The sequence below is a fragment of the Nyctibius grandis genome, chromosome 4 (assembly GCF_013368605.1).
Source record: "Nyctibius grandis isolate bNycGra1 chromosome 4, bNycGra1.pri, whole genome shotgun sequence".
Classification (NCBI taxonomy): domain Eukaryota; kingdom Metazoa; phylum Chordata; class Aves; order Nyctibiiformes; family Nyctibiidae; genus Nyctibius; species Nyctibius grandis.
This window is the reverse complement of record NC_090661.1, coordinates 89,239,664-89,262,365: the sequence shown is the minus strand read 5'-3', so window position 1 is coordinate 89,262,365 and position 22,702 is coordinate 89,239,664. Positions and strand designations below refer to the sequence as shown.

Sequence of the window (22,702 nt, the reverse complement as noted above, 5' to 3'; positions counted from 1 at the left end):
CCAGCAAAAAGGACACAGCCTGGGCGTTTGGCAACATGGTTTACTCAGCTGAGGCCGTGCAGGCGGCAGCACAAGGCAGGGTCACGGCAAGGCACGGGGCCGGAGCGGGCAGAGACCGGCAGGGAGGGCACGGCCCCTGCAGCCCACCACCGGGCTGCGAGGGCTGCCGGGACCCCCTTGCCGCGGCCAGCCAGACCGCGCTGGGGGTAAAGATGAGCACGTAGGGGAAGGGATGAAGGATGCATGCAGAGGGCAAGACAGGGAGCTGTATGCCCCCTGCCCACCTTGCCTGTCTCTTCGCCATGTCCCTATCCCCGCCCGCCCTGCCCAAGCCCCCTGCTCCAGCCCCGGCACCCCACGCAGCCCTGCTCGTGCCCCTCATCCTGGGCTCTGGCTGACCCTGCTCCCTGCTCGCCATCGTTCCTGCCCTCCCCCAGAGTGCAGCAGACACGGGCCAGACTGGGCGTCCCCCGGTTCCCTTTGGTGGGGATGCTGCTGCAGATGTCCCCAAGGCAGTGGGTGGGCTGGACTGGCACAGGGATGAGGGGGACACAGCCTATCAGCTGGCCCCGAGAGCAGGCTGGGTCCTTCAGGGGCACCATGTCATCCTGCCCAGGGCACATGGGGGGATGGCTGGTCACCCAGAGCTGAGGGCGCAGGCCACGGGGTGCCCAGAGTACCCACCCTGCCTCGGGACCAGGGTGGCGAAGTGGGCCAGCAGCTGCCCCTGTGTGGGCACGTGGTCCAGCCAGTAGCCCACGGCCAAGGCACCCTGGCCACCCAGGCAGCCCCAGCCTGGACACCCCTGCTCTGTCCCCCACAGCAGGCTGCCAGCCCCGGTTGTCCACAGCCTTCCCGAGGAGGCAGAGGGGCTGGGTCCTGCCTGCTCCAGCAGGTGCCAGGGCTACAGCCAGAGAGAGAAGGCACCACGGCTGCCCTGGGGCACTTGGGTGGAGAGCAAGGGTCCCAGTGCCCACCTCTGGCAGGGGTTCAGCATGGAGGCTTGGTGTGGACCCCCAGCCCCACCAAGGCTGGGTGGCTGGTGAGCGGAGGGCAGGGGTGCCACCCAGCAGTGCTGCACCCCTGCTCCGGGGACAGCGGGGACAGACAGTGCCCGGTGGGGGACTCCCCACCGCAGTGGGAGGGGGGCACGGGGCACCGTCACGCCATCAGGTTGTGGGCAGACTTGGAGGCGCCCTGGGCCCGCTGGATGATGGCCGGGCACTTCTCCCGCCGCAGCAGCTTGTTGTTCTCGAAGAAGCCCTCGTTGCGGGGCACCCCATGGGAGCCATCGGGGAAGGTCAGGAGACCTGGGGAGGGAAGGGAAGGGCCGGGAGTGACGGGGCAGGGCGCAGCACAGGCTGGGGCTGCGGCCGGGGCTGGAGGGATGGAGCGGGAGACGCTGAGCTGGATCTGTGCAGGGCTGTGGCTGCCCGCACCGTGCCACCGTGCACTCACCGAAGCCGTACACACGCCCACCCTTGAACTCGCCCTCAAAGGTCATGTTGTCGCAGCGGGTGAAGACACCGACGCCGTTGAACTTGCCCTGCACAAACTCCCCCTCGTACCTGCGCAGGAGGAGCTCCTGAAGCAGCAGCTCCCTGCGGCAGGCAGGGGTGCCCGGGGGGGTGCACACAGGGGTGCCACGCTCACCTGGAGCCATCAGAGAAGGTGAGCACGCCGCAGCCGTGGAAGAGCCCGTTCTCGAAGTGCCCCACGTAAGTGGTGCCATCAGCAAACATCAGCTGCCCGACGCCGTGCCTGCGACCTAGGCAAGGGCAGAAACGGGCAGTGCTGGATGCACGGACTGCCCCAGCGTGGTGCTGGGCAGGGATGCAGGGCTTGCTCGGCCACCGGCACGGGCAGCACCATCCCCTCCCACCCCATCTCACCTTCCTTCCACTCGCCGCGGTACTCCTCCCCGTTGGAGTAGGTGAAGGAGCCTTTGGTGAGGGTCATGGCGACAGCCTCCGGCAGCACAGGGCAAGAGCTGGCAGGGAGAGGTGTGGAGGGTGGCTGCTGGATGGGAGGGGAACAGCCCTGCTCACCCAGAACCCCCACGTCCCCTCGGCTCACAGAAAGGCACGAGTCTGCCCCGGGGATGGCTCTGCTGGGGCTCACCGCAGATGAGGAGGTGACCCCAGGAGCTCGGTTGCCCTGCCCTGTCTCTGAAACCCCAGCCAACAGGTTCGGGTTGCTGCCCGCCCCGCTGCAGGGCTCGGGGCGATGTGAACCCACAGGGTCACAGCCCCGTGAAACGTGAGCGAGCAGCAGAAGAGGAGCACGGCGGGAGCTGGCTGCCTCCGGCATGGCCTCCCCGCTGGACCTGAGGGGTCCTGCACTGTGGCGGGCTCAGGCCAGGGGCTGTCCCCGGCTCTGCTGGGGCAGCCCGAGGAGGAAACAGGCATTTGGAGAGGAGATGCTTGCTGGGTTGTGCTCAGTGCTGGCTCTTCAAGGCAGGGAGCAGAGTGCTTGTGGGGTTTCCAGCTCCAGTGTGGAGGACAGGCTGACCTGGCTTATCCCCTGGGAATGGAGTAGCCGCTCCCCCTAAGAGCGACAGTGGAGGCTACCCTGGCTACCCAGGGTTTGTAAACCTGCCTGCTGACAGCCAGCAGCCCCTTGAGCCCCGCACACCGCCAGAGCCGCTGCCGTGCAACACAGCTCTCCCCAGCACCCAGGGAAGGCACCAGCATGGAGACAGCCCCGCAGGTGGGCTGGGCGCTGCCTCTCTGGTGGTTCCCGGTGCGGCTCAGGCGGTGCCTGTGATGGGAAGGGGCTCCCCGCTTCCAAAGGGGGTATCCCTGCTCGCACCAGGCTGCGCATCCCTGGAGAGACGGGTGCAGAGCTGCGCTAACCGGGCAGACGGGGCGCCTGGGAGCACCGCAGGGAACTTGCTTTGTGTCCAGAGGAGAAATGGCACCCAGCCAAGCCGAGCAGTGACTGAACAGTGCTCTCTGCTGATGGCAGCCACCGGGAGCTCAGTGCCAGCTCCCCAGCCTGCAGCCGGCCCCGCACCTCTGGGGACGCATTCGGGGGTCCCAGAAGGAGGAGAGGGTGCTGCGGCGGGGCCCTTAGTGCCTGCTGCAGGGGAGGGCTCTGGCCGCCAGCACGGCCTGTACCTGGACCTGCCACTTCATGCGGGGGACGGGCAGTGTTTGCCCGGTGAGCAGCCCAGCCTGTCCAGCAGCTGGATGCCCCCGACGGGCACCCACACACGCCGGGGCCCCGCACGCCCAGCGTCACAGCAAGCAGGGGCGACGCCACGCACACCTCGACTCCGAGCCCGCACTCTGCCCGTGCCACGCACCCACGGGGGACACACGCACAGCCCGCCTGGGCAGCGTGCCCAGAGGTGGTGACTGCACCCACGGCTGGTGCATCCACGCCCCACCGGGTCCACACACCCACGGCTGATGCACACACGCCCCACCACGTCCATGCACCCACGTCCATGCACCCACGGCTGATGCACACACGCCCCACCGGGTCCATGCACCCACGCGCGGTACACGCACGCCCCACCGGGGCACCCGCGGCGATGCCGGCAGGCCCGGTGCCTGCCCGGGGCGGTGCGGGCGGGCCGGGCGGCGCAGGCACCCGCGGCCCGCGCTCACCTGGCTCCCCGCTCGCCGCCCGCACCGCTCCCCACGGGGGTCCCGCCGAGGGGCGGTGGCACGGCCACCCCCCCTGCCAGCCCCCCGCCCCGCCGGGCGGTGCCACGCCGCCAGCGTCCATCCCCGCCCGTCACTGGCTGCCTCCATAGCAACCTCTAGCAACGCGGCTGCTCATTGGCCAGCTTCACAGCTCGCCCTCGCCAGCCGCCATCTTTGTGTGGGGCAAGGCGATCTCCTCCCCGGCGTGTCGACAGAGGGGCGGTGTCCCGGCTCTGCCGCCATCTTTGCGAAGGGCAGAGGGGGCGGCTGCCACTCCCGAGCGGCCATCTCTGTGTGGGGCACTGGCTCCAGTCCACACGGTGGGGGCGTGTGGCCCCCCCACGGGCAAGCGGTGCGGGGCGTGGGAGCCTCCGGGCCCGCTTGGTCCCGCACCAGGGCAGCAGCCGCCCCCGCGGAGGGCGCGGTTCCCACGGCAACGCCCGGGTGGGGCGTGGGCGGAGCGTGGGCGGAGCAGCCAATGGGGCGTGGCGGCGCGGTGACGCGGCCGGAAGCGGCGGGCGCGGGCGGTGCGGCCGGGCCGGGAGCGGGCGGGCGCGATGGACGAGACGAGCCCGCTGGTGTCTCCGGAGCGGGCGCAGGGTCCCGACTACGGGCTGCCGGGGGGCGCCGTGCGCGCTCCCCTGCCTGCCGCCCCCCCGCCCCCACCGCCGCCGCCCTCCCCTCCTGGCTCCCCCGGCGGCCGCGACCGCGAGCGGCAGCCGCTGCTGGAGCGAGGGGCGCGGGGCCCGGCGGCGGCCCAGGCCCAGGCCCAGGCGGCGGCCCAGGCAGCGGCCCAGGCCCAGGCGGCGGCAGCGGCGGCGGCGCAGCGGGAGCGTAACGACTTCCCCGAGGACCCCGAGTTCGCCGAGGTGGTGCGGCGGGCCGAGCTGGCCAGCGAGCGCGGCATCTTCCCCGAGCGCATCTCGCAGGGCTCCAGCGGCAGCTACTTCGTCAAGGACCCGCAGGGGGTGAGCCGGCCCCCTGTACCAGCCCCGGGGTCGCCGGTCGCTGCCCGTGGCCCCCGAGGCCTGCGGGCTGAGCGGTGCTGGCCGGGAGGAGGGCGCTCCCGGGGGGACTGGTGATACTGGCCCGGGGATAACCGGCCCTGGGGGGCTGGTGGTAGTGGCTGGAGCTGCCGTGGGCTTCCCCGGGGAGAAGTGCAGTGGGACCAGCAGCGAGGGCGGGGGGGGCAGCTGTGTCCGAGTGCTGCTTCAGCCTCTTCTGTGGCTCTCGTGCCCAAGGAGGAAGGGTCACCCTCTCTCCTAGGCCTGTGCATCAGCGTCTCCTGACCACGGTCAGCATCTGACCACAGTGACTCCAGCCCGAGGGCTGCAGCTCTGAGAGCTGAACTGTTTTTTGGTCTCTGAGACTGGTGTGAGATGTCTCTCTGTGGCTGGCGCGGTTGATATAATTGAGGCAAAGTCCTCTACATATAGCTGGTCCCCTATAGATCTGGTCAGCTGTGTGGCAGCTGTCTCCATGCCACCGACTGGATGTGCGTGAGCACAAGGCGGCTTGTCTTGTGACCTGCAGCGCCCAGCCCAATTACTTGAGCTGTTGCTGCTTCCCGTGACTCCCTCGCCGCGTGTGTGCCAGGATGCTTCCTGGGAAGCAGAACTGGGCTCACCGGTCTCTGGTGTGTCCTAGTTTTCCTGCCCCTGGTGGAGTCTGGCTCCTGAGAGCTGTGGCAGGCAGGTCCCAGCTGAGCTGTGGGCTGTGGGGCAATATACACTTCTTCCTGCCGCCCTCCTGCTCCTTCCGGTTGCCCAATATGAGGCATGGTGTCGCTGGGGTGGGTGGCTGGATGAGCTGCCAGAGGCTGCCTGTCTGTAGGAGACCTGAGCTTGGCAAGGGCTGGTGGAGGGTGCGTGGGAGGAGCCAAAGTCTGTGTACTCCTGGCCATGTCACCTGGCAGGTCCCCCGGACCGCCCTGCTGTCAGCCAATGTACTGTGTGTCTGGTTTCTGTGGCTGCTGCCCGGGGTCACCAAAATCTCCCCGCTGCTGGCATGGGAGAGAGTGCAGTGCACTGCTGTTGTGGACAGGGGTAAAGGCATCGGGGGAAAGACTTTTCTCTTGTGTCTGCTTCCCCCTGGGCTGCCAGGGCCTGAGCTGTCCCAGCCGGGATATGCTTCCCCAGCCCCGGTGGCTGTGGTTACCCCAATTGCCAGCTGCGCCTCTGGGCTCCCTGGCTCCCTCTGCCTTGCTGCTGGTGCCAGGCAGACCTATTTTCCCTGCCAGTGCTGCTCCCAGCACGGGTCTGTCTGGAAGGGGACACTGTGCTGCCAGGCCTCTGGCTTCCGCTTCCGCACTGTCCCTGCCTGGCTGGGCCTTGCTGTACTGGACTGGCTCCATGGAGCCCAGGGCTCTGTGCTGCCAGCTCTCCTGACAAGCCTCTTGCAGGCTCATATCCAAGGATGTGTTGGCAGCCGTGTGCCTTCACATGAGGCTGATGAGGGGATTGCCTTCCTGCCTGCTCTGGGGAAGTGGTTCCTCCGTGTGATCTGGGGATGGCTGAAGTGGCCCTGTTCCCTCAAACCCTTCCTCTCCCTCTTCCTGGGGGGACAGAACTTTGCTCCTGCCTGTCCCGGGCTGGCTTCTGGCCCCTGGCAGACTGGGATTGAACTGGAGTCCCCCACTGACGTGCTGGGACTCATGTCCCACTTCCACATTGTGGCAGGAGCTCGGCGTGGGGAACTGGCACCCACTCAGGCTGGGGCCGGCACCAGCTGTGGGGAGGAGGGCTGGTCGCATGTGCTGCTGAGTCACCTCAGAACAGGGACTGCCAGCCCAGAGCCTCTGCGCAGCCCCTTGGGGATGCCTGGCGCACAGGGGCAGGTGGCCTTGCTCCTGCCCCTTGCCTCAGCTCTGTGGCTTGGCAACGCTGGCTTGGTGATGGTGCACTGCCTAGCACAAGACTTCCATGCTCTCCGCAGCAGTGTGGTACCTGTGCTGCTGTCCCTGCTGTTGCATCAATGTGTGCAAGGCTGGGTTGAGGGGCTGGAGGTGCTGCTGATACCAGCTGATGGCCAGTTTGGAGCTGCCTGTGCCCTCTTGCCCACAGTGTACCCAGGGAGCCAGCCCCTCTGCTGTCTCTAGCTGGGCCCCCCAGGCACAGAGCCTGGGGCTCTTGCAGCTGCTCAGCTGTTCTGGTCCTATTTCCTCTGGTCAGTTTGGGATCAGGGAGCCAGGGCAGGGATTGCTATCCCACTCCCTCTCCTGCGTGACGTAATGAGCAGCGGTGAGCAGTAGCTGTCCCCAGCCATCCAAAGGTCGCTGGGGTAGGACTGGGATGTTTACCAGGGGACAGCGTCATCACTGGTGTCTTTTGGGACAAGGAGGGTCATTTCCAGGTGCGTGAGCTGGGTATGAAGGTCTTTGGGCAGCACCCTGCTCTTGTGGGATGGGGCACTGGCTGGGGAAGGGTCCATCCCAGGAGCTGTGGGGTCTGCTTGGTTCCAGGGGCTGGTTATTGCCCCGGTGAGGGGCTGTTCTGGGACCGTTCCTGAGTGTCCCCACTGCAAGGTGGCTTGAGGGGGAGTGTCCCGACTCTGCCAACTGCCTTGAGTCAGCCCTCCTCTCTCCCACTCACAGAAAATCATTGGCGTCTTCAAGCCCAAGAATGAGGAGCCGTACGGGCAGCTGAACCCCAAGTGGACCAAGTGGCTGCAGAAGTTGTGCTGCCCATGCTGCTTTGGGAGAGACTGCCTCGTCCTCAACCAGGGTTACCTCTCGGAGGCGGGCGCCAGCCTGGTGGACCAGAAACTGGAACTCAATATTGTTCCCCGCACGAAGGTGAGGGGACAGCTTGTCCTGGGGAGGCTTTCGTGTGCTTCTGCACAGCTTTGTTTGCACCTCGTCTTGTGGCACTGCTGGCCTTGGAGGTGTTGTGTTGAGAGCTCTGGACTGGGACTGCTCCTGCTCAAGCTGTGGGGATCCTCGTGCTGGGCAGAGCCGTGGGAAATGCTGTGTCTTGGTTTTATCAGCCAGTCCTGAGAGAATTGCCAGGTGGCCCTGCTGACATCTGCGCTCCTGTCCCTCCAGGTGGTGTATCTGGCCAGTGAGACCTTTAACTACAGTGCCATCGACAGAGTGAAGTCCCGAGGAAAGAGGCTGGCCCTGGAGAAGGTGCCGAAAGTCGGCCAGCGCTTCAACCGCATTGGTCTGCCACCCAAGGTAGGGCTGCCAGCCTCCGCGCCTGCCTGTCGCCGCTTCTTCATCCTCTGTGGCCTCCTGTAACGTGGCCTCTCCTTGCTTCAGGTGGGCTCCTTCCAGCTTTTTGTGGAAGGCTACAAGGATGCTGACTACTGGCTGCGGCGGTTTGAAGCTGAGCCGCTCCCGGAGAACACCAACCGGCAGCTGCTGCTGCAGTTTGAGCGGCTGGTGGTGCTGGACTACATCATCAGGAACACAGGTAGGGTCGGCTGCCTGGCCTGGGACACTGCCTATTCCTTCATGTCCTGCCAGCTGGAGAAACGAGAGGAGGGCAGGGGCTTGGCATCTCTTTCGGCACCCAAAACTCCTCTCAACATCACTTGGTTGCTGCCAGGTGGCAGCTGCCTTTGGGTAGAGTGCGGCTGCTGTGGCTGCCCCCCACCGTGGCCATACTCTGGCTGCTGGCCTGCGTTCTGGGAGATGTGGATCCACCACGGTGCTGGGGTGAAATTTGCCCACTGCAAGGATCCAGGGACATGTGGGGATCCAGCACCTTGCTGAGCCCCTATATCCCATCTCATGCTGGGCTTCTGAGTTCCTGCCAGGCTGGAAGGGGTCGGGGTGGCACTACAGGGCTTGCAGGCTGACGTTTCTCTTGCGGGCTGGGGATATGTGGACCTCTCCAGTCTCCTGGACTGATTGTGTGGGGTTGATGTGGCTTCCCAGGCCTGCAGCAAGCTTGAGGACTCTGGGGTAGAGTTTGGGCCCAAAACTGGTCTGTCTCATTTCTGGGTCAGAGGAGGAGGAGTAATCTTCAGCCTGGCATGGTGCAGGCAGGCCCTGGCACTGACACAGCTGGTTTTATCTCCCTGCAGATCGGGGCAATGACAACTGGCTCATCAAGTACGACTGTCCCCTGGACAGCGCGGGCGTGCGGGTGAGCGGCTCTTCCTGGGCAGGGGCTCTGGGGGGGCCTCTGCTCCTGCAAGCTGCCCGCCTGGCAGGCAGGCCTGGGATTTCCCAGCTGGCTTGGGTTTCCGAGCATGTGGAGGCCTGATCTTGTCTCCTCGGTCTTTCGTTGCCCTCTGCATTGGTGGTTCGTGGCCTAGTGGGACTCTGTGAAGATGCAGCTGGGCTTTGTAGAGGAAACTGGTGTTGCTGGACCTGTGCATCCTTGGGATGAGGCCTGGCGGGGCGAGCAGCTTTGTCCCTCTCCCACCCAAAGCAGACAGTGTTTCCCTGTGGGCAAGGGGCCATGCTATGGGCGAGAGGATGCTGTGCCTCTGTGGCAGCCAGGGCAAAGACCCTGGCAATGGGGCTGCAGGGAGTGGGAGACAGACTGTTCCTGCTGGGGGCGGGGCCTCCTTGTGACATGCTTGGCTTCTTTCCAGGACAGCGACTGGGTGGTGGTGAAGGAGCCCATCATCAAGCTGGCTGCTATAGACAACGGTTTGGCCTTTCCCTTGAAACACCCGGACTCCTGGAGAGCGTGTGAGTACCTCAGGCTGTGCCAGGGCACCCTGGCGAGCCATACAGTTCTGTGCTTGGGCATCTTCCTCCAGGGCTGGAGAGGAGAGGGCTAGGGCTGTCCCTCTGCAAACCTTCAGGGTTCGTGGGCAGCTCTGCCTCAGCAGAGGCTGTAGGAAGCGGGTGCTGGACCTTGTGTCCCAGACACAGGTGATTTGGCACCCAGGGGCATGTGGCACTGTCCTTTGCCTTCCTCAGCTCTTGTGTCTCCTGCTTCCTCCTACAGATCCATTCTACTGGGCATGGCTGCCCCAGGCCAAAATCCCCTTTTCACAGGAGATCAAGGACCTGATTCTTCCCAAGATCTCGGACCCCAACTTTGTCAAGGACCTGGAGGAAGATCTGTACGAGCTCTTCAAGGTGAAGAGCTAGGGGGGTGGGTGAGGATGGAAGGAAGGCAGGGATGGTGTTGGGGAGCTCCCTGTCAAGGTTGCAGGGGACAGAAAGATAGCCAAGCTCCTGACAGTGTTTCTGGGCTGAGGCATAGCAGGGTTATCCCTCTGCCAGGAGCTGAAGATTCAGTGTGGGGAGAAGCAGGAAAACCGTGGGACAGGAGCAGAGAGGCTTGCTTGGGGAATATGCATCTCTTGCATGGCATGGGGCAGCAGGTGGATCTCACTGTGTTCTCTGCTCGCTCTCTTGCAGAAAGACCCTGGCTTTGACAGGGGACAGTTTCACAAGCAGATTGCTGTCATGAGAGGCCAGGTAAGCTGTGTGTAGGGAAGGCAGAGGGGTGACGCGCGGAGCCTCGGCCTGCCTGTGTGGCAGGAAGGGTGCTGGGGTGGATGCTCTCTGTTGCCCCCGCGGGGCAGCTCAGGCATTGCTCTGTTGTGCCATACAGATCCTGAACCTGACTCAGGCGCTGAAAGATGGGAAGAGCCCCTTGCACCTGGTTCAGATGCCGCCTGTGATTGTGGAAACAGCGCGTTCCCACCAGCGTACCGCCAGCGAGTCCTACACGCAGAGCTTCCAGAGCCGGAAGCCTTTCTTCTCATGGTGGTAGCTGTGGGAGCGTGGGAGCTGCGGGCAGGGCTCGGCTGCCTCGGACTAGCACTGTGAGACGAGCTGGGACACTGCCGGCTCCTGTGGCTGGGACTTGACCTTCTGGGTAGAGCGAGAAGGTTCGGCTGGAGGAACCTGCAGCTGAACTGGAGGGGCCATGCAGGTCAGGCACGGTCCCTCCCCAGCTCCATTGGAGCTCGGTGCCCTGCCTGGGGCAGAGCCCAGGGGGAGGTGTGGGAATCTGCCGGGAGCCGTGGCATGGCTGGGACCCTGCCCCTGCCTCCCTTCCTCGGTCTGCATGTGGTTCAGAGCACCCCTGCTTGGGGCTGGGATGAGCAGGCTGCCCAGGCCAGGATCCGTCCAGCCCTTTACACCAGCCACTGGCCCTCTTCTTCCCCACTGTGCCAGCTGCCAGATGGGGGAAGGCCTGTAGTGGGTAATACCCCCTCCCTTTCCCCAAGGGTGTGCTGTACTCCTCCACTGCCCCTCCTCTGCCCCAACCCTGTGCACGCTGCTTTCCTCAGGGGGAGTTCCTGCTGCCTGCTGGTGCAGCAGGGACCGCAATGAACGGCTGTTCTCTGGCTGGGGGCTCGAGGAGGGGACATATGAGGGACAACTCACGGGGCTTACTTGGGTGCAGTTAGACACTAAGGGGAAAGAGGTGCTGGCTTGTCCTTGTGAAGAGCAGGAGGCTCTGGGAGGACCCCCTAGCTGGAGAGGGCCGAGGGTGGGTAGGAACACCCTCTCCCCCTCTACTGCTCCCATCCACCCCTCCTGCTGCGTCTCTGTGGCTGTTCTCGCTTGCCTTTTGCCCCTGCTCCCAGCAAGCTCCCTGGCTGCTGTGCAGCCAGCATGGTGCCAGCCTTGTCTGTGCCTAGGGCCCCCTCAAGGGGGAGGGGAAGGGCTGGAGGGGCTCTTCTGCTGCATGGGTGGGAGGTGTGATGGGAGCAGGGAGGGGCCAGCATGGGCTCCTGGCTGCCCCAGTGCTGACAGTCTCACAGGCCTGCTGTGGTGGGTGGGTGAGGCAGCGAGCCCCTCTCTTCCCCAGAAGCTGCTGAGCTTGTGTTGTATAAAACGGTACCGGGGCCGCTGCCTGCATCCGCTTGCCTTGAGCTGCGGCTTCTCCTGCTGCTCGGGGAAGCCGGTGGTGGGTCCTGCTGTCCTGTCAGCCAGTCTTTGGGAGAGCAGCTCCCTTGTCTCCTGCAGGGGGAGGGGGCTCAGCCCTGGCTGTGCAAGCACAGGGCAGGCAGCAGTGAGGCCCCAGCTCCCCGGCCAGGCCCAGCTGCATCTCTGACTGACCCAAACCATATTGTTCTAATGCACTGTAGAAATGTATGTAATGTATTTAAACCATGCAACTGTCTGAATAACAGAGCTGCCCTTCAGCCGGCCGTCTCCGTGTCTCCACAGCACCCCAGAGCCTGGACTGAGCTCCTGCCGCCCTGGGGGAAGGCCCGGGGTTGGCAGGGCACAGCCAGAGCTTCACGCAGCCACCACTGTCCACCTTTTATTGACCATTGCACCCTGCCCGTACACGTAGTGTCCTCGCAGAGCCCGGCTGTCCCGGCACCCGCCGTCCAGCAGCCACGCTCCTCCACGGCCCGGCTGCTCAGCGCTGCTACGTGGATCCTGAGGGTGCCTCGGCCCCGCGGCCGCCCTCTGGCTCCTCCGTGATCCTGCGGGGAAGAGGCGTGTGTAAGCAGGGCGGCTCGCCCGCGCTTCCCCCGTCAGTCTCCCCGGCTCCCCCCGCCGCCCCGGCCCGCACCTACCGCATGCGCCCGAAGCGCCGCAGCGCCGCCATCCCGGCGCCGGGTTGGGCCGGCCGCCGCCGCCAGAGCCGCCGCAGGGCCCGCGCCATGCGCCGCTGGCCCGCGTACCGCCAGACGAGGCGGGCGCGCTCCTCGGGCTGCTCGGCCCCGCCGCTCCGGAACAGGCTCCGCAGCTCCGGTAGCCCCACGCCCTGGAAGATGTTGGCCGAGGCCCGCTTGCGGCCGCGGGCTGCGGGCGCCGCCCGCCCCGGAGGGTCGCTCACCACCGAGGCCGGCGTGCCCATGGCCCCGGCCGCTGCGGGCACCGGAGAGACGGCGTCAGGTTCCGCTCCCCCTGCCCGGCCCGGTCCGGCCCGCCTCCCTCGGGGCCCGGCGCGGATACCCGGTGAGGAAGGACGGGCGGCGGGGGAAAGGACGCGCCGCGGCCGCAGGGAGAGGGCGGGCCGGGGCGCCGGGCGGGAGGCCAGCCGCGCGGGCGGGGCCGCCCGGGAGCGCGGGAGGCGCCCGGCTCGGGCCGGCGCACGCAGGTCCGGTCCCGCCCCGCCGGTGCCCCGGGGCGCTGCGCCCCGCCGTGACCCACTTTCCCTCCGCCGCCGCCCCCCGGACCCTCGCACAGACCTGGCGGCGGTGGCGGCCAGCGCGGGTCCGCCAGGGGGCCGCTGCGCGCCGCCGCACCGGGGTCCCGCCGCTGCCCCGCGCCCTGTTCATTCACCCGCCCCGCGCCGCCCCGCCCCGCGCCACGCCGCCAATCCGCGCCCGCCTCCTGCTGCCAGGACCAATCGGCGCCGAGGGGCGCGGCCGCACCGCCTCTCGGACGGGGGCCACGTGGCGCAAGTGGCGTCAATAGGCGGGGGGGGGGGGGTAGCCCCGCCCCGGGTCGGAGCCGCGGCGCGCGTCACACCGAGAGGGAATCCCGGGTGACGTACAGGGGAGCCCCGGCGCGCGCACCCCGCCCGCCGCCGCGCGCGGTGCTCGGTGCGCTCCCCCCGACCCCGCCGTCGGCACCGGCCGCCCCGCCGCCGTCTCCCGCCGTCTCCCGTGCCCCGCGGCGCGGCCGCCCCCGCGGCGGCAGGACGGGAGGGGCGCGACGGCCGCAGCCCGGCGGGGCGCGGGTGTCCGGTGGGCCGGCGGGAGGCGCGGCGGGGCGCGGAGGCGGGGCGGGGAGGAGAGAGGCCCCGCTCGGGGCGGACCGTTAGGCGCCAGATGTTTGGCAGCGGCCGGGGGAGGAAGTCGCTGCCGGGGCCCTGAGTCCCGCCCGAGCCGCGCCGGAGCAGGCAGGGCCCCGCCATGGCCCGCACAGCTCCCCCGGCAGTGCCGCCGCCCCCGGGGCCGCCGGCCCGCGGCTCCCTCAGCCTCCACCGCGCCTACCTGCGGAGCCCGCTGGGCCTGCTGCGCCTGGGGCAGCTGGCGCTGGGCGCTGCCTTCTGGGTGACGGTGGCGGCTCACAAGTACGAGGGGGCGGCCCACTTCGCCCTCTTTGCCGCCGTCCTGGTCTGGCTCCTCACCCTGGCCCTCTTCGGGCTGAGCCTGCTGGGGCGCTGGGCGCTGGTGCCCTGGCTGGGCTCCCGCTGGCTCCTCACCAACCTGGTGCACGACCTGGCGCTGGGCGTGGGGCTCTACGCGGCCGCCACCGGCATCATGGGCTACAAGGCCGGGCGGAAAAGCTATTGCAACCTGCCGGGCTACAGCCAGCACTGCCTCTACGGCGCCTACCTGAGCGCCTCCGTCTGCGGGGGCATCGTCGCCTGCCTGTACCTCTTCTCTGGGCTCTACTGCCTGTCACGGCGCTGCCGGGACCAGCGAGACATCGTCTGAGACCCCGTGGCGCTCGGCTCCACTTCTCCTCACCCGTCGACGGAGCGCAGCCCCTCTTTGGGACGAAGTGACCCTGCTGCCCCATCCCCTCCCGGCTGACTGCACCGCGCTTCCTCCAGAGACTCCTGCGCAGACGGACGGGCAGAGGCCTTCACCGAGCACGGCTTCCCCTGCATCCTGCCGAGACAACGTGGACACTCAGCCGCTGCACAGGCCCCTCTCCCACCCCCGGACAGACGTAGGCTATTGTAAGTGGAAGGACCCAAGTGGGAGAGCTCCTAAAAGGGACCCCAATTTCTGGGAGCCCCCCGGGGCCCCTGCCCAACTCCCCTGCCCCCAGCTTTGTGGATGCTGCGTGCTCAGGTGGGTGCCGACCTGTCCCGGGGGCGGAGGGGGACTGGCCTGGGGGAGCTGAGCAGGGGGCAGTGGTGCCTAGTGGGGATGGGTGGGCGTAGCCCCCCCGACCCACTGGCAGCCCCCCCTAATCCTGACCCCTCCTGCCATTCCCAACTGCACAGCGCCTCCGTGATTTGCTAATGGAGGCTCTGATCTCGACTTCCCCAGCCCGGGCCCCTCCTTCTGTCTGGCCTGAACGTGTCTGCCGTCTTGCCGGAGCCCCTTGGGGCTCAGCCCCTCCCTACCCTGTGCTCTGGGGGTGTGGAGACACCCAGGTCCCGCACAGCCTGACCCCTCATCACCCCGGCCCCCCAGCCGCACTGCCCTGTTTGGGGGCTGAGGCCGTGCAGAGCAGCAAGGCCTCCATCGCTGCGAGGCGAGGGGAAGGGTGAGCGGGACCATAGCCTGGTAAATTCCTCCAGCCTTGGGGGTTCGCGCTGCCCCAGGATGGGGCCAGGTGCCCCTGGGGTTGAAGGGAGCGGGACACTGGGTCTTTCTCTCCCTCTGCCCTCCTGCAGCGAGGTTTGTGGCTCCGAGCCACCCAGAGCCACCGAGCCTGCCCCGGGGCCCGGCTGCTCCAACAAGGACAGGCACAGCCTCGCTGGCGGCGCTGGAGACTGGCCCGCAGCACTGCCTGGCTCTGCAGCGCTTGGTTTATCATCCCAGAAAACTCTCATCTCGGGACCCTCCAGCTCCATCTCGGGGCCCTGCGCTGCCCGCAGACCGTGGCGAGGCAGAGGGGATGGGTGAGCACAGCACGGCAGCATGGCGGTGCTGGGCTGCTGCTGGCAGCGTGGCCGCGGGGGGGCTGGGGCCAGGCATTGCGGGGTCACAGCCTGTCTTGGGAAACAGAAGAGGATGCCGGCAGCGGGGCCAGCCCAGCGCTGGATCAGCCTCCACAGCCCGTCGGGTGCCAAGCCCTGAGGAGGCCGTGTAGGGCCGACTGGAGCAACAGGCAGCCAGAGACTGGGAATTTCTGGAGGAGCACCACGCCGGGGCTGCCCTGCCGCAAGCCCTCCTCACCCTGCCTGGAGGCAGGTTCTCTCCATCGCTCCTGGTGCAAGGGACAGTTTGTCTGTCTCTGTGTGGGCTCGGATCGGTGGGATGGGTGTCCCCAGCAGCTGGCCTCGGGCTCTGGCTGTTGCCTGGGGTTCCCTGGTGCCTTTTTTGGGGTGGAGAGCAGCAGCCGTTATCCCCCTGGGGCTTGCAGGGGTCCGGGGTTGGCGCTGGGTCACTGCTTCCATCATGAGCTGCTATCCCAGCTGATCCCCCCTTGTGCTCAGGGGCCCTGCCAGCCCCTGGGCCACCTACCCCTTCCCTGGGCAGGACATGCTGTCCCTACCCTGTGTCAGGGCTGGTCCCCGACACTGCCTGTCCCTGACTGCTCCGGTGCAGCCCCTGGCCCAGGCTGCCTGAGATGCCCAGCGGGGCTTCTGCCACCACAAGTGCCTCTCCCCGGCTTTCTGCAGCCCTGCCTGTCACACCGGCTCTGTCCCCCTCCAGCCCCCTCTCCGGTGCCTATGGATTCACCTTCCAAATAAAGCAACGTTGGCGCTCACTGGGTGTTCAGGGCTTTGTGCCGGGGCTGGGATCTGCTGGGGACAGGGTCTGAGCTGAGATCACACCCATCTCTGTAGCCCTGTGCCCTGGGGCATCCCTGCCTGGAGCCTCTGGCCGTGGTCACAACATCCTGGTGTGCTCTGGGGTTGTGGGCAGGCTCCCCAGTCCTGGTAGAGAGGCTTAAACCCCTGCCCCGGGGGACAGAGACTGTCCCCTGCCCCCTTCAGAGACAGGGCACAGCCTGGTGATTGTGTGGGTGCTGGGTGCGGGCACCTCCCGCGGCCCAGCAGTGCAGAGGGGGGCCCAGTCCCTGGGGCTGGGTGGCCGCAGGGACATGATGGGGACAGGATGGAGCTGCATTCCTATGGGCTTCATCGCTCTGCAGCTGAAAGGACTCTCTGTGCCGGGGCCAGGGCACTGCCGGGCAGTTGTCCCATGCTGCTGGGCCCCTGGGGAGCCGGGGGCAAGCTGGGGGTAGCCGGCATCTCCCAGGGCTGGCTCTGGCCCTGGGCTGCACTCACGGGACAGGGATCAGCCTTGGACCTCTAGCAACAGCCGGCGTGTCACTAGGCCGCCCAGCCCTCTGCCCCTGGGGCGTGTGCCCTGCTCAGCGGAGGCTGCGGGCAGCCGGCAGCAGCGTTGAGCCCTGTGCTGCAAGGGCTGTCACAGTGTTAACAAGGTTGCATGGAGTATTATGGGATGGATTCCCCCCTTTTGGCATCAGACACAGCCCCGGGGTCCCCAGAACACCCCTGGGAGCCAGCTGCCCTGCCCTACTGCGGGCGCCTGGCAGGACAGCCTGCGGTGCCCAGGGTGGGAGCAGGACGCAGGCTGCTGTGCGGGGAAGCGCCAACGCAGCCAGGGCTGGGCTGCTCAGGGGGTGTGGAGGGGCAGCGGGTGAGCTGCCAGCCACGCTCCCGGGCCTGGGGGGAACCTCCCGCCCTCTCCCAGGGACCCCCGGTGCGGGGCTGGTCTCTGGTTTCTCCCCGTGGAGAGGTGCCCCAGCGATGGAGCTCCTGGGGACAAACCCACAGTGCCCCGATACGGCCGGGAGCAGGCCAGGCTGGGACCCGGACTGGGACTGAGCCCTGGACCGGGATTAGACCCGGATCAGGGTCAGACCGGGATCAGTGCCCAGCGCTGGACCGGACCCAGGCTGAGCCCCGCACCGGACCAGACCCGGACCGGCACGGGGCCGAGCTCCATATCTAGAGCGGACCCACGGGGCCCGAGTCCCGGCCCCGAGCCCCACGCCCAGACCGGTCGCAGGCCTCCGGGCACCGCCCGGCCCGCGGAGGCCCGTCGGCGGCGGGCCCGAACCGGAGCCGCTTCCTGGGCCGAAGCCGCTTCCGCCCCTTTGCCCGAGCAGGGGCGGGGCTTCGGCCTGAGCTTCCCAGCCCGGCTCTCCTGATTGGCTGCGTGCCAGCGCCGCGGGTGAGGTCACGGCGCACCTGGCCGCTTCCCGGAAGTGCGGCGCGGTGTAGGGCCGAGCTCGGTGGCGGCGGGCCCGGCCGGTCCCGGTCCGTCATGCAGGCGGCGGAGCGGGACGGGGCGGCGGGCGGTCCCGTGGTGGCGGCGGGCGGCGGTGAGGTCCCGCCAGAGCCGTCGCCGCCAAAGGCCGCCGCAGCCTTCGACTTGCTGGAGCTGGTGCGGAGCTACCGGCGGCTGGAGCTCTACCTGGAGCCGCTGCGGGACGCCGCCGAGGGCGTCCGCTCCCTCCTCCGGTAGGTGCGGGCTGGGCCGGGACCGAGACCGTCCCCGCGGCCTCCGGTCCCTCACCCTTCCTCCCCCCGCAGGTGGCAGCGGCCCGTGTGCTCCCTCCTCGTCTGCCTCGGCCTCAACTTCCTCCTGCTCACCCTCGGCCGAGGTGCGTTTCGGGGGGACAGGGCCCGTCCCCTCCCCGGACCCCCCGGGCTGACGCTGTCCCGCCTCTTCCAGCCGCCTGGTACTCGGTGCTCGCCCTGTTGGTCGTGGTGCCGGCCCTGCTGGGCTACCTGCAGGAGACGTGCCGGGCCCGGCCCTCGGAGCCGGAGCTGGTGCGCAGGAGGTACCATAGCGTCCGCCGGGAGGACCTGCGCAGGGTGCAGCTCTCACGGCAGGAGGCCATCGCCCAGGTCAAGAGCTTGTGAGTTTCTGGAGCCCTCCTGGCTGGGGGGCTTCTGGGGTCTCTGCAGTTGGGAGGGCTTCTCTGTGGCTGTGGAGGGCCTGGGTTCATGCCAGCCTGGCCACCATAAAGTTGTATGAGTGTGGAGGAGCCAGGGTGTGTATTTGCGGGGCCTTTTCGTGACTGTGAGATCTCATTCACAGCCTGATCCAGCTGGAAGGGTTCCTGAGCGGGATGTGCTGCAGCTGCGAGGCAGTGTACCGTGTACTGTACTGGGAGAACCCCACTGTCTCTTCCCAGTGAGTACTACCGGGTCAGGCATCCTGTGGTGGGCTCAGCAGGGAGAGGGGCCTGGCATGTGGAGCTGCCTTTGATGTGTTTGGTACTTGGAGAGAGCAGGCAGAGAACCAGGTGAAGGAAGGGACTTGTGCTGTGGCATGAGTCACTCTGTCTTGACTGCTGTGTCCTGCTGCTCCTTCCCAGGTTTTATGGAGCGCTGCTGGGCTCTGTCTGCATCCTTTACCTGTTGCCCCTCTGCTGGGTCCTGGCCATCCTCAACAGCACCCTCTTCCTGGGCAACACCCAGTTCTACCAAGGTAAAAGCCCTATGTGGGATGGATGAGGAAAGGCCCTCTGAAACCAAGGATCCTGTACTGATCCTCTCCTAGAGCCCTTGTGTGAGCCCAGTGTGCTGTGTTGGGCTCTGCTGTGGGACCTGGACCCCCCAGAGGGCAGTGATGTCCTGGGGTTGGTGCTCAGCAGCCCAGGTTGGGTGGTGGGGCTCAGATGTGAGAGGCAAGACTCTCCTGATGCGTGTCCTGGCCTGGGTCTTCTTTCCTGCTCCCCTCTGTGCTGTGACAAACTGGGGCCTGGCAACACAGCCTGTACGTGAGCATCGTCACCCTTCTTGGTCGCTGACCCTGCTCTGCAGGACTTGAAGTACTCTTAGTGCCTGTGGCAATGTGTGATGCAGGCTTGAAAACGTGCTGTCGGAGGGGAGGAGAAGAGCCGGAGGTGCTCTCTGTTCTGTGGTGTGTGCTGGAGGAGATCTGTGTGACTGAGCTGTGACTAAGGCCCCCACTGTTCCCTAGCCTGAGCTGGGGCAGGTGGTGGGGGGTTCCTTGCTGGCCTGACTTTGGTGTGTGAGCAGAGGAGGGCTCAGGGTACTGGGTGGGTGAAGGTTGTATGTGCCAATGTCCCACCCTGAGCCCTGGAAATTGGCTCTTGCAGCCAGTTTTTGTGTGGCAGGGCTGGGGGAAGTGCCACCCTGCTCCAGCCGTGTTCCCTTCTTACCAGTGATAATGGAGCTCAAGGCCTTGATTGAGCAACGTGTGGGCACCAAACCCATTGAGAGCACTCCAGAGCCTGCCGAACCGCTGCCAGCTGCTGCCCCCCTGGATCGGACCCCCACACCCACCAGCACAGAGGTGAGATAGGGGCAGGGCTGGCAGTTGTGGGGTGGGAGCTGCAGGGTCAGCGCTTTGGTCTGACTGTGCCCGTGCCCCTCTATCCACAAGCTCCTTCCAGCTGTCAGCTTTGCTGGAAGTCTGTGTGCCCTGCCTGGGAGCCCCTCCTCAGTTACTGGGGGGCTGCCCTGCTGCGCTGGGGGCTTGGCTCAGTCCTTCTGCTATGTGTAAGGGCATGCTGTGGGGGAGGCAGGGGCTCACCCCGCCTTCTGGGACTCGCACTTCTCATGGGACTGGCAGGTGGCTGGTCCTTTGTCCTGGAACCTGCCATAGAAGCATGGGCCCACCTTTGGGCAGGGGTGGGGATACAGCAGGACTAGTTCTGTGAATCTCTTGCAGGACCTTACCCCTGGCAGCGTGGAGGAGGCGGAGGAGGCAGAGCCTGACGAAGAGTTCAAAGATGCTATTGAGGTTTGAGGCTGGTGGGGGTGGGCTATGCCTGCAGGACAGCTGATGTGGGAAGGGGTGAGGGCCTTGGTGGGTAAGCTGGGTGCTCAGGGAGGACGGGTGTGGGGCTGGGCACCTCTGACTCCATCTGTACTGCCTCTCCTCTCTGTCCCATGCTGCGGGAGAAGGAGAACCAGCTGCTAGTCATGGTGAGTACTGCTATGCCAAGGTGTGCAAGAGAGGCATCTCCTCCCATCTAGAGCTGGCAGCCTTTGCTGTGTTTGCTGGTGGTGTGTGGTGATGCCAGGTGGAACGTCCTGGATGCCCATCTGTGGGGTGGGCATCCCACTGGATGCCCATCTGTGGGGTGGGCTGCCCTGCAGCCCCCACATGTGCCCCCAGCCACCCCTCTGTGCTCAGCTGGCTCTGCTCTTTGCAGGAGGATGACGAGAGCTCCCAGTGCTCAGCAGATTTTGACCTCAGCCTCCCGGACAATGGTTTTATGAGCAAAAATGAGGTGATCCGCAGCAAGGTGTCACGCCTAACTGAGCGCCTGCGCAAGCGCTACCCCAGCAACAACTTCGGTAAGGCTGGGAGTGGGTGCTGCTTGGGGGAGCTCAGCAGAGCAGGGTCTGTGCTGCTTCCAGCGGTGGCCACTGCTCCCGGTGCTGGGCACTGAACTGTGAGTGAACAGAATGGTGTGGTGCCTGCTGGGTCTGTGCTGACACCTCCAAAGACATCCTCCTCCATGGGGAGGATGTTCCCAGCTGTCCTGGGAAGGGCAGGGATGGGAGGGTGCAGCAGTGTGGTCTCCGAGCTGAGCCTTTGCAACAGGCATGGGTGTTCCTGTGCCTCTGGCAGTCCCAGGCAGCACAGCCCTGCCTGACCTCTGCTGTCTTTCTTCCAGGGAGCTGCACGGGCTGCGCAGCCACTTTCTCTGTGCTCAAGAAGAGGGTGAGTCTTCAGCTTCTGCCCCAGCTTGCTGCCTGCACCTGGGGCTGAGGTGTTGTGCATGTCTGGCTCGCCCTGGCTTTCTCTGGCAGCTCGGGTGTCTGGCCTCGGTCACAGCCCAGCAGCAGATGACCTCAGCTAAGTGCAGGGTGTTGTCACATGCCTAATGGTGCCAGGGATCCCTAGTGCTGTGGAGCCTTTGTCTTTGTCTTTCTGCTCCTTTGGAAGGTGCTTCAGGCCAAACCTGTGTGTGCTGGTGTACAAGGCACCTGCTCTGTGCCCTGGTTCAGCCCATTTCCTTTGGCCTGAGAACTTTACGGTGAAGCAGAACACAGGTCTGCTTGTGGGAACTAGAGGAGCAAAGGCCACCCCTGTTGTCTTGTCTGAGCTCCTGCACAGATGACCCCTCTGCTGTCGGGGACCAGGGTTTATACCCACTTGCCTTCAGCAGGGAACGGTGTTAGCAGTGCTCTGGCACTGGAGTTTGCCAGGGAAGGCTGGGAGTGGGCCCAGAGTAGTGTCTCACCTCCATCTCTCTCCACAGCGGAGCTGCAGTAACTGTGGGAACAGCTTCTGCTCCAGGTGTTGCTCCTTCAAAGTCCCCAAGGCTGTGATGGGAGCCACGGGTGAGTGGAAAGGTGGAGGAGGGCAGAGCTCCTGCTCTCACCTGTGTTGTCTGCTGCAGGGATTTGCCCCAGACATGGTGGGGACGGTCAGCAGGACCTGCCCAGCACAGCCTGGCTTGTGTCAGAGCGGTGATGGGTTTGCAGCTCTTGGAGCAGCTCTGTGGCTGGGGTCCCTAGCCTGTGGTGGGTGATGTGGGGACAGAGAGCATCTCTGACATCTGCTTTTCTTTCCAGCCCCAGAAGCTCAGAGGGAGACAGTGTTCGTGTGTGCTCTGTGCAACCAGGTGCTCATCAAGTGACCAAAACAACAGGCCCAGACAGCTCCTGGGTCCTGCACTACCTGACACCCGGGACAGCGGGTGCCCTGCCCTTGCCCACCGCAAGCCTGGGCTGCTTGGTTCCCAGCGTGGCATCACCCTGCCAGAGGACATGGGCGCTTGCTGCTCTTTCTGCCAGTGCCAGGCTGGGGGCAGACCAGCCCTCCTTGCCACGCAGCGTCTGCAATACCAGCTGGGTCCCTGCAGTCGAGCGTTGCCCACAGCTGTGCCCATCCCTGTGGCTGTCTCCTGGCAGCTGCCCCAAGCCCTGGGTGCTGCATCGCACTCACTTCACCCTACCACGTACTTGCCCAGGCCCTGTGGCCTGGCTCAGTGATGGAGGAACCACCTGTGGTCCTACCTCCACCGCCTGGATGGGGCAGAACAACCTCAGGGCCCTGTCCCTACCTTTCCCTAGGTGACTGTATTTTTGGGATCAAGTCAGAGCTCTTCCTGCATCCCCGGGAGATGTGGTCTTTGGTCCTGGCTCAGCTGAGACCCTGCTAGTCACACCTGTGCTCCTTGGCCTTGCTGCCTGCAGGTTTAGTCTTTCCCCCCCATATTTGGCTGTAGTGCACAGGAGGCAAGAGGGGAAGTTTGGGCTGGGCTGGGTCTCCAGCTGTGGCATGAGAAGAGGCACAAGTCAGTGCTGCTCTGTGCACTTAGTGACTGCTGCTTTCTACTACAGATTAATATATAAGTGTATATAGGGAATGACCAATAAATCTCTTGCCCTCAGCTGGCTCTTATCTTGCCCCAGAAAAAGCTGTCCCAGTCCCAGGTCACCCTGGCACCTCTGTGGCCCTGGCCCTGCTGTCCTGCAGGTGATCGGGGAGAAATGGTGTGTCTCTGCCACCAGTTCCCCTCGCTTACTGGGGTTTCCATCTTCTGTCATCCTGTGGCCTTGTTTGCCCCCTGCTCAGGGCTGTGTGCAGCTGCCCCTCCTTGGCTGTGCCATGGCTGCATCCTGCTGGGC

The 22,702-nt window shown here is 66.0% G+C and overlaps 5 protein-coding genes across 5 annotated transcripts; 3 read left to right on the top strand and 2 right to left on the bottom strand.

Moving 5' to 3' along the window:
- Window positions 1–22: 22 nt before the first annotated feature.
- Window positions 23–3,698, bottom strand: MORN4 (MORN repeat containing 4). Its single transcript, XM_068399237.1, has 5 exons — window positions 3,615–3,698; window positions 1,893–1,990; window positions 1,654–1,768; window positions 1,459–1,568; window positions 23–1,310 (listed from the first exon to the last, which is right to left on the bottom strand). Exons 2-5 carry the CDS (start codon window positions 1,957–1,959, stop codon window positions 1,162–1,164), a joined length of 441 nt encoding a protein of 146 aa, XP_068255338.1. The 5' UTR covers window positions 1,960–1,990; window positions 3,615–3,698; the 3' UTR covers window positions 23–1,161.
- A 495-nt stretch (window positions 3,699–4,193) lies between these two features.
- On the top strand, window positions 4,194–11,720 carry PI4K2A (phosphatidylinositol 4-kinase type 2 alpha). Its single transcript, XM_068398321.1, has 9 exons — window positions 4,194–4,621; window positions 7,246–7,446; window positions 7,696–7,827; window positions 7,912–8,065; window positions 8,682–8,743; window positions 9,198–9,297; window positions 9,560–9,693; window positions 9,979–10,038; window positions 10,175–11,720. The coding sequence occupies exons 1-9, from the start codon at window positions 4,211–4,213 to the stop codon at window positions 10,334–10,336; spliced, it is 1,416 nt and encodes a 471-aa protein (XP_068254422.1). The 5' UTR covers window positions 4,194–4,210; the 3' UTR covers window positions 10,337–11,720.
- A 109-nt stretch (window positions 11,721–11,829) lies between these two features.
- AVPI1 (arginine vasopressin induced 1) lies at window positions 11,830–12,548 on the bottom strand. The gene is made up of 2 exons (XM_068398323.1): window positions 12,105–12,548; window positions 11,830–12,011 (listed from the first exon to the last, which is right to left on the bottom strand). Exons 1-2 carry the CDS (start codon window positions 12,386–12,388, stop codon window positions 11,954–11,956), a joined length of 342 nt encoding a protein of 113 aa, XP_068254424.1. The 5' UTR covers window positions 12,389–12,548; the 3' UTR covers window positions 11,830–11,953.
- Window positions 12,549–13,332: 784 nt separating this feature from the next.
- On the top strand, window positions 13,333–14,795 carry MARVELD1 (MARVEL domain containing 1). Its single transcript, XM_068399262.1, has one exon. It carries the CDS (start codon window positions 13,392–13,394, stop codon window positions 13,917–13,919), a length of 528 nt encoding a protein of 175 aa, XP_068255363.1. The 5' UTR covers window positions 13,333–13,391; the 3' UTR covers window positions 13,920–14,795.
- Window positions 14,796–17,384: 2,589 nt separating this feature from the next.
- ZFYVE27 (zinc finger FYVE-type containing 27) lies at window positions 17,385–22,477 on the top strand. Its single transcript, XM_068398264.1, has 11 exons — window positions 17,385–17,599; window positions 17,672–17,742; window positions 17,814–18,000; window positions 18,183–18,278; window positions 18,463–18,575; window positions 19,276–19,406; window positions 19,785–19,856; window positions 20,272–20,416; window positions 20,740–20,786; window positions 21,328–21,409; window positions 21,644–22,477. The coding sequence occupies exons 1-11, from the start codon at window positions 17,403–17,405 to the stop codon at window positions 21,706–21,708; spliced, it is 1,206 nt and encodes a 401-aa protein (XP_068254365.1). The 5' UTR covers window positions 17,385–17,402; the 3' UTR covers window positions 21,709–22,477.
- Window positions 22,478–22,702: the final 225 nt, after the last annotated feature.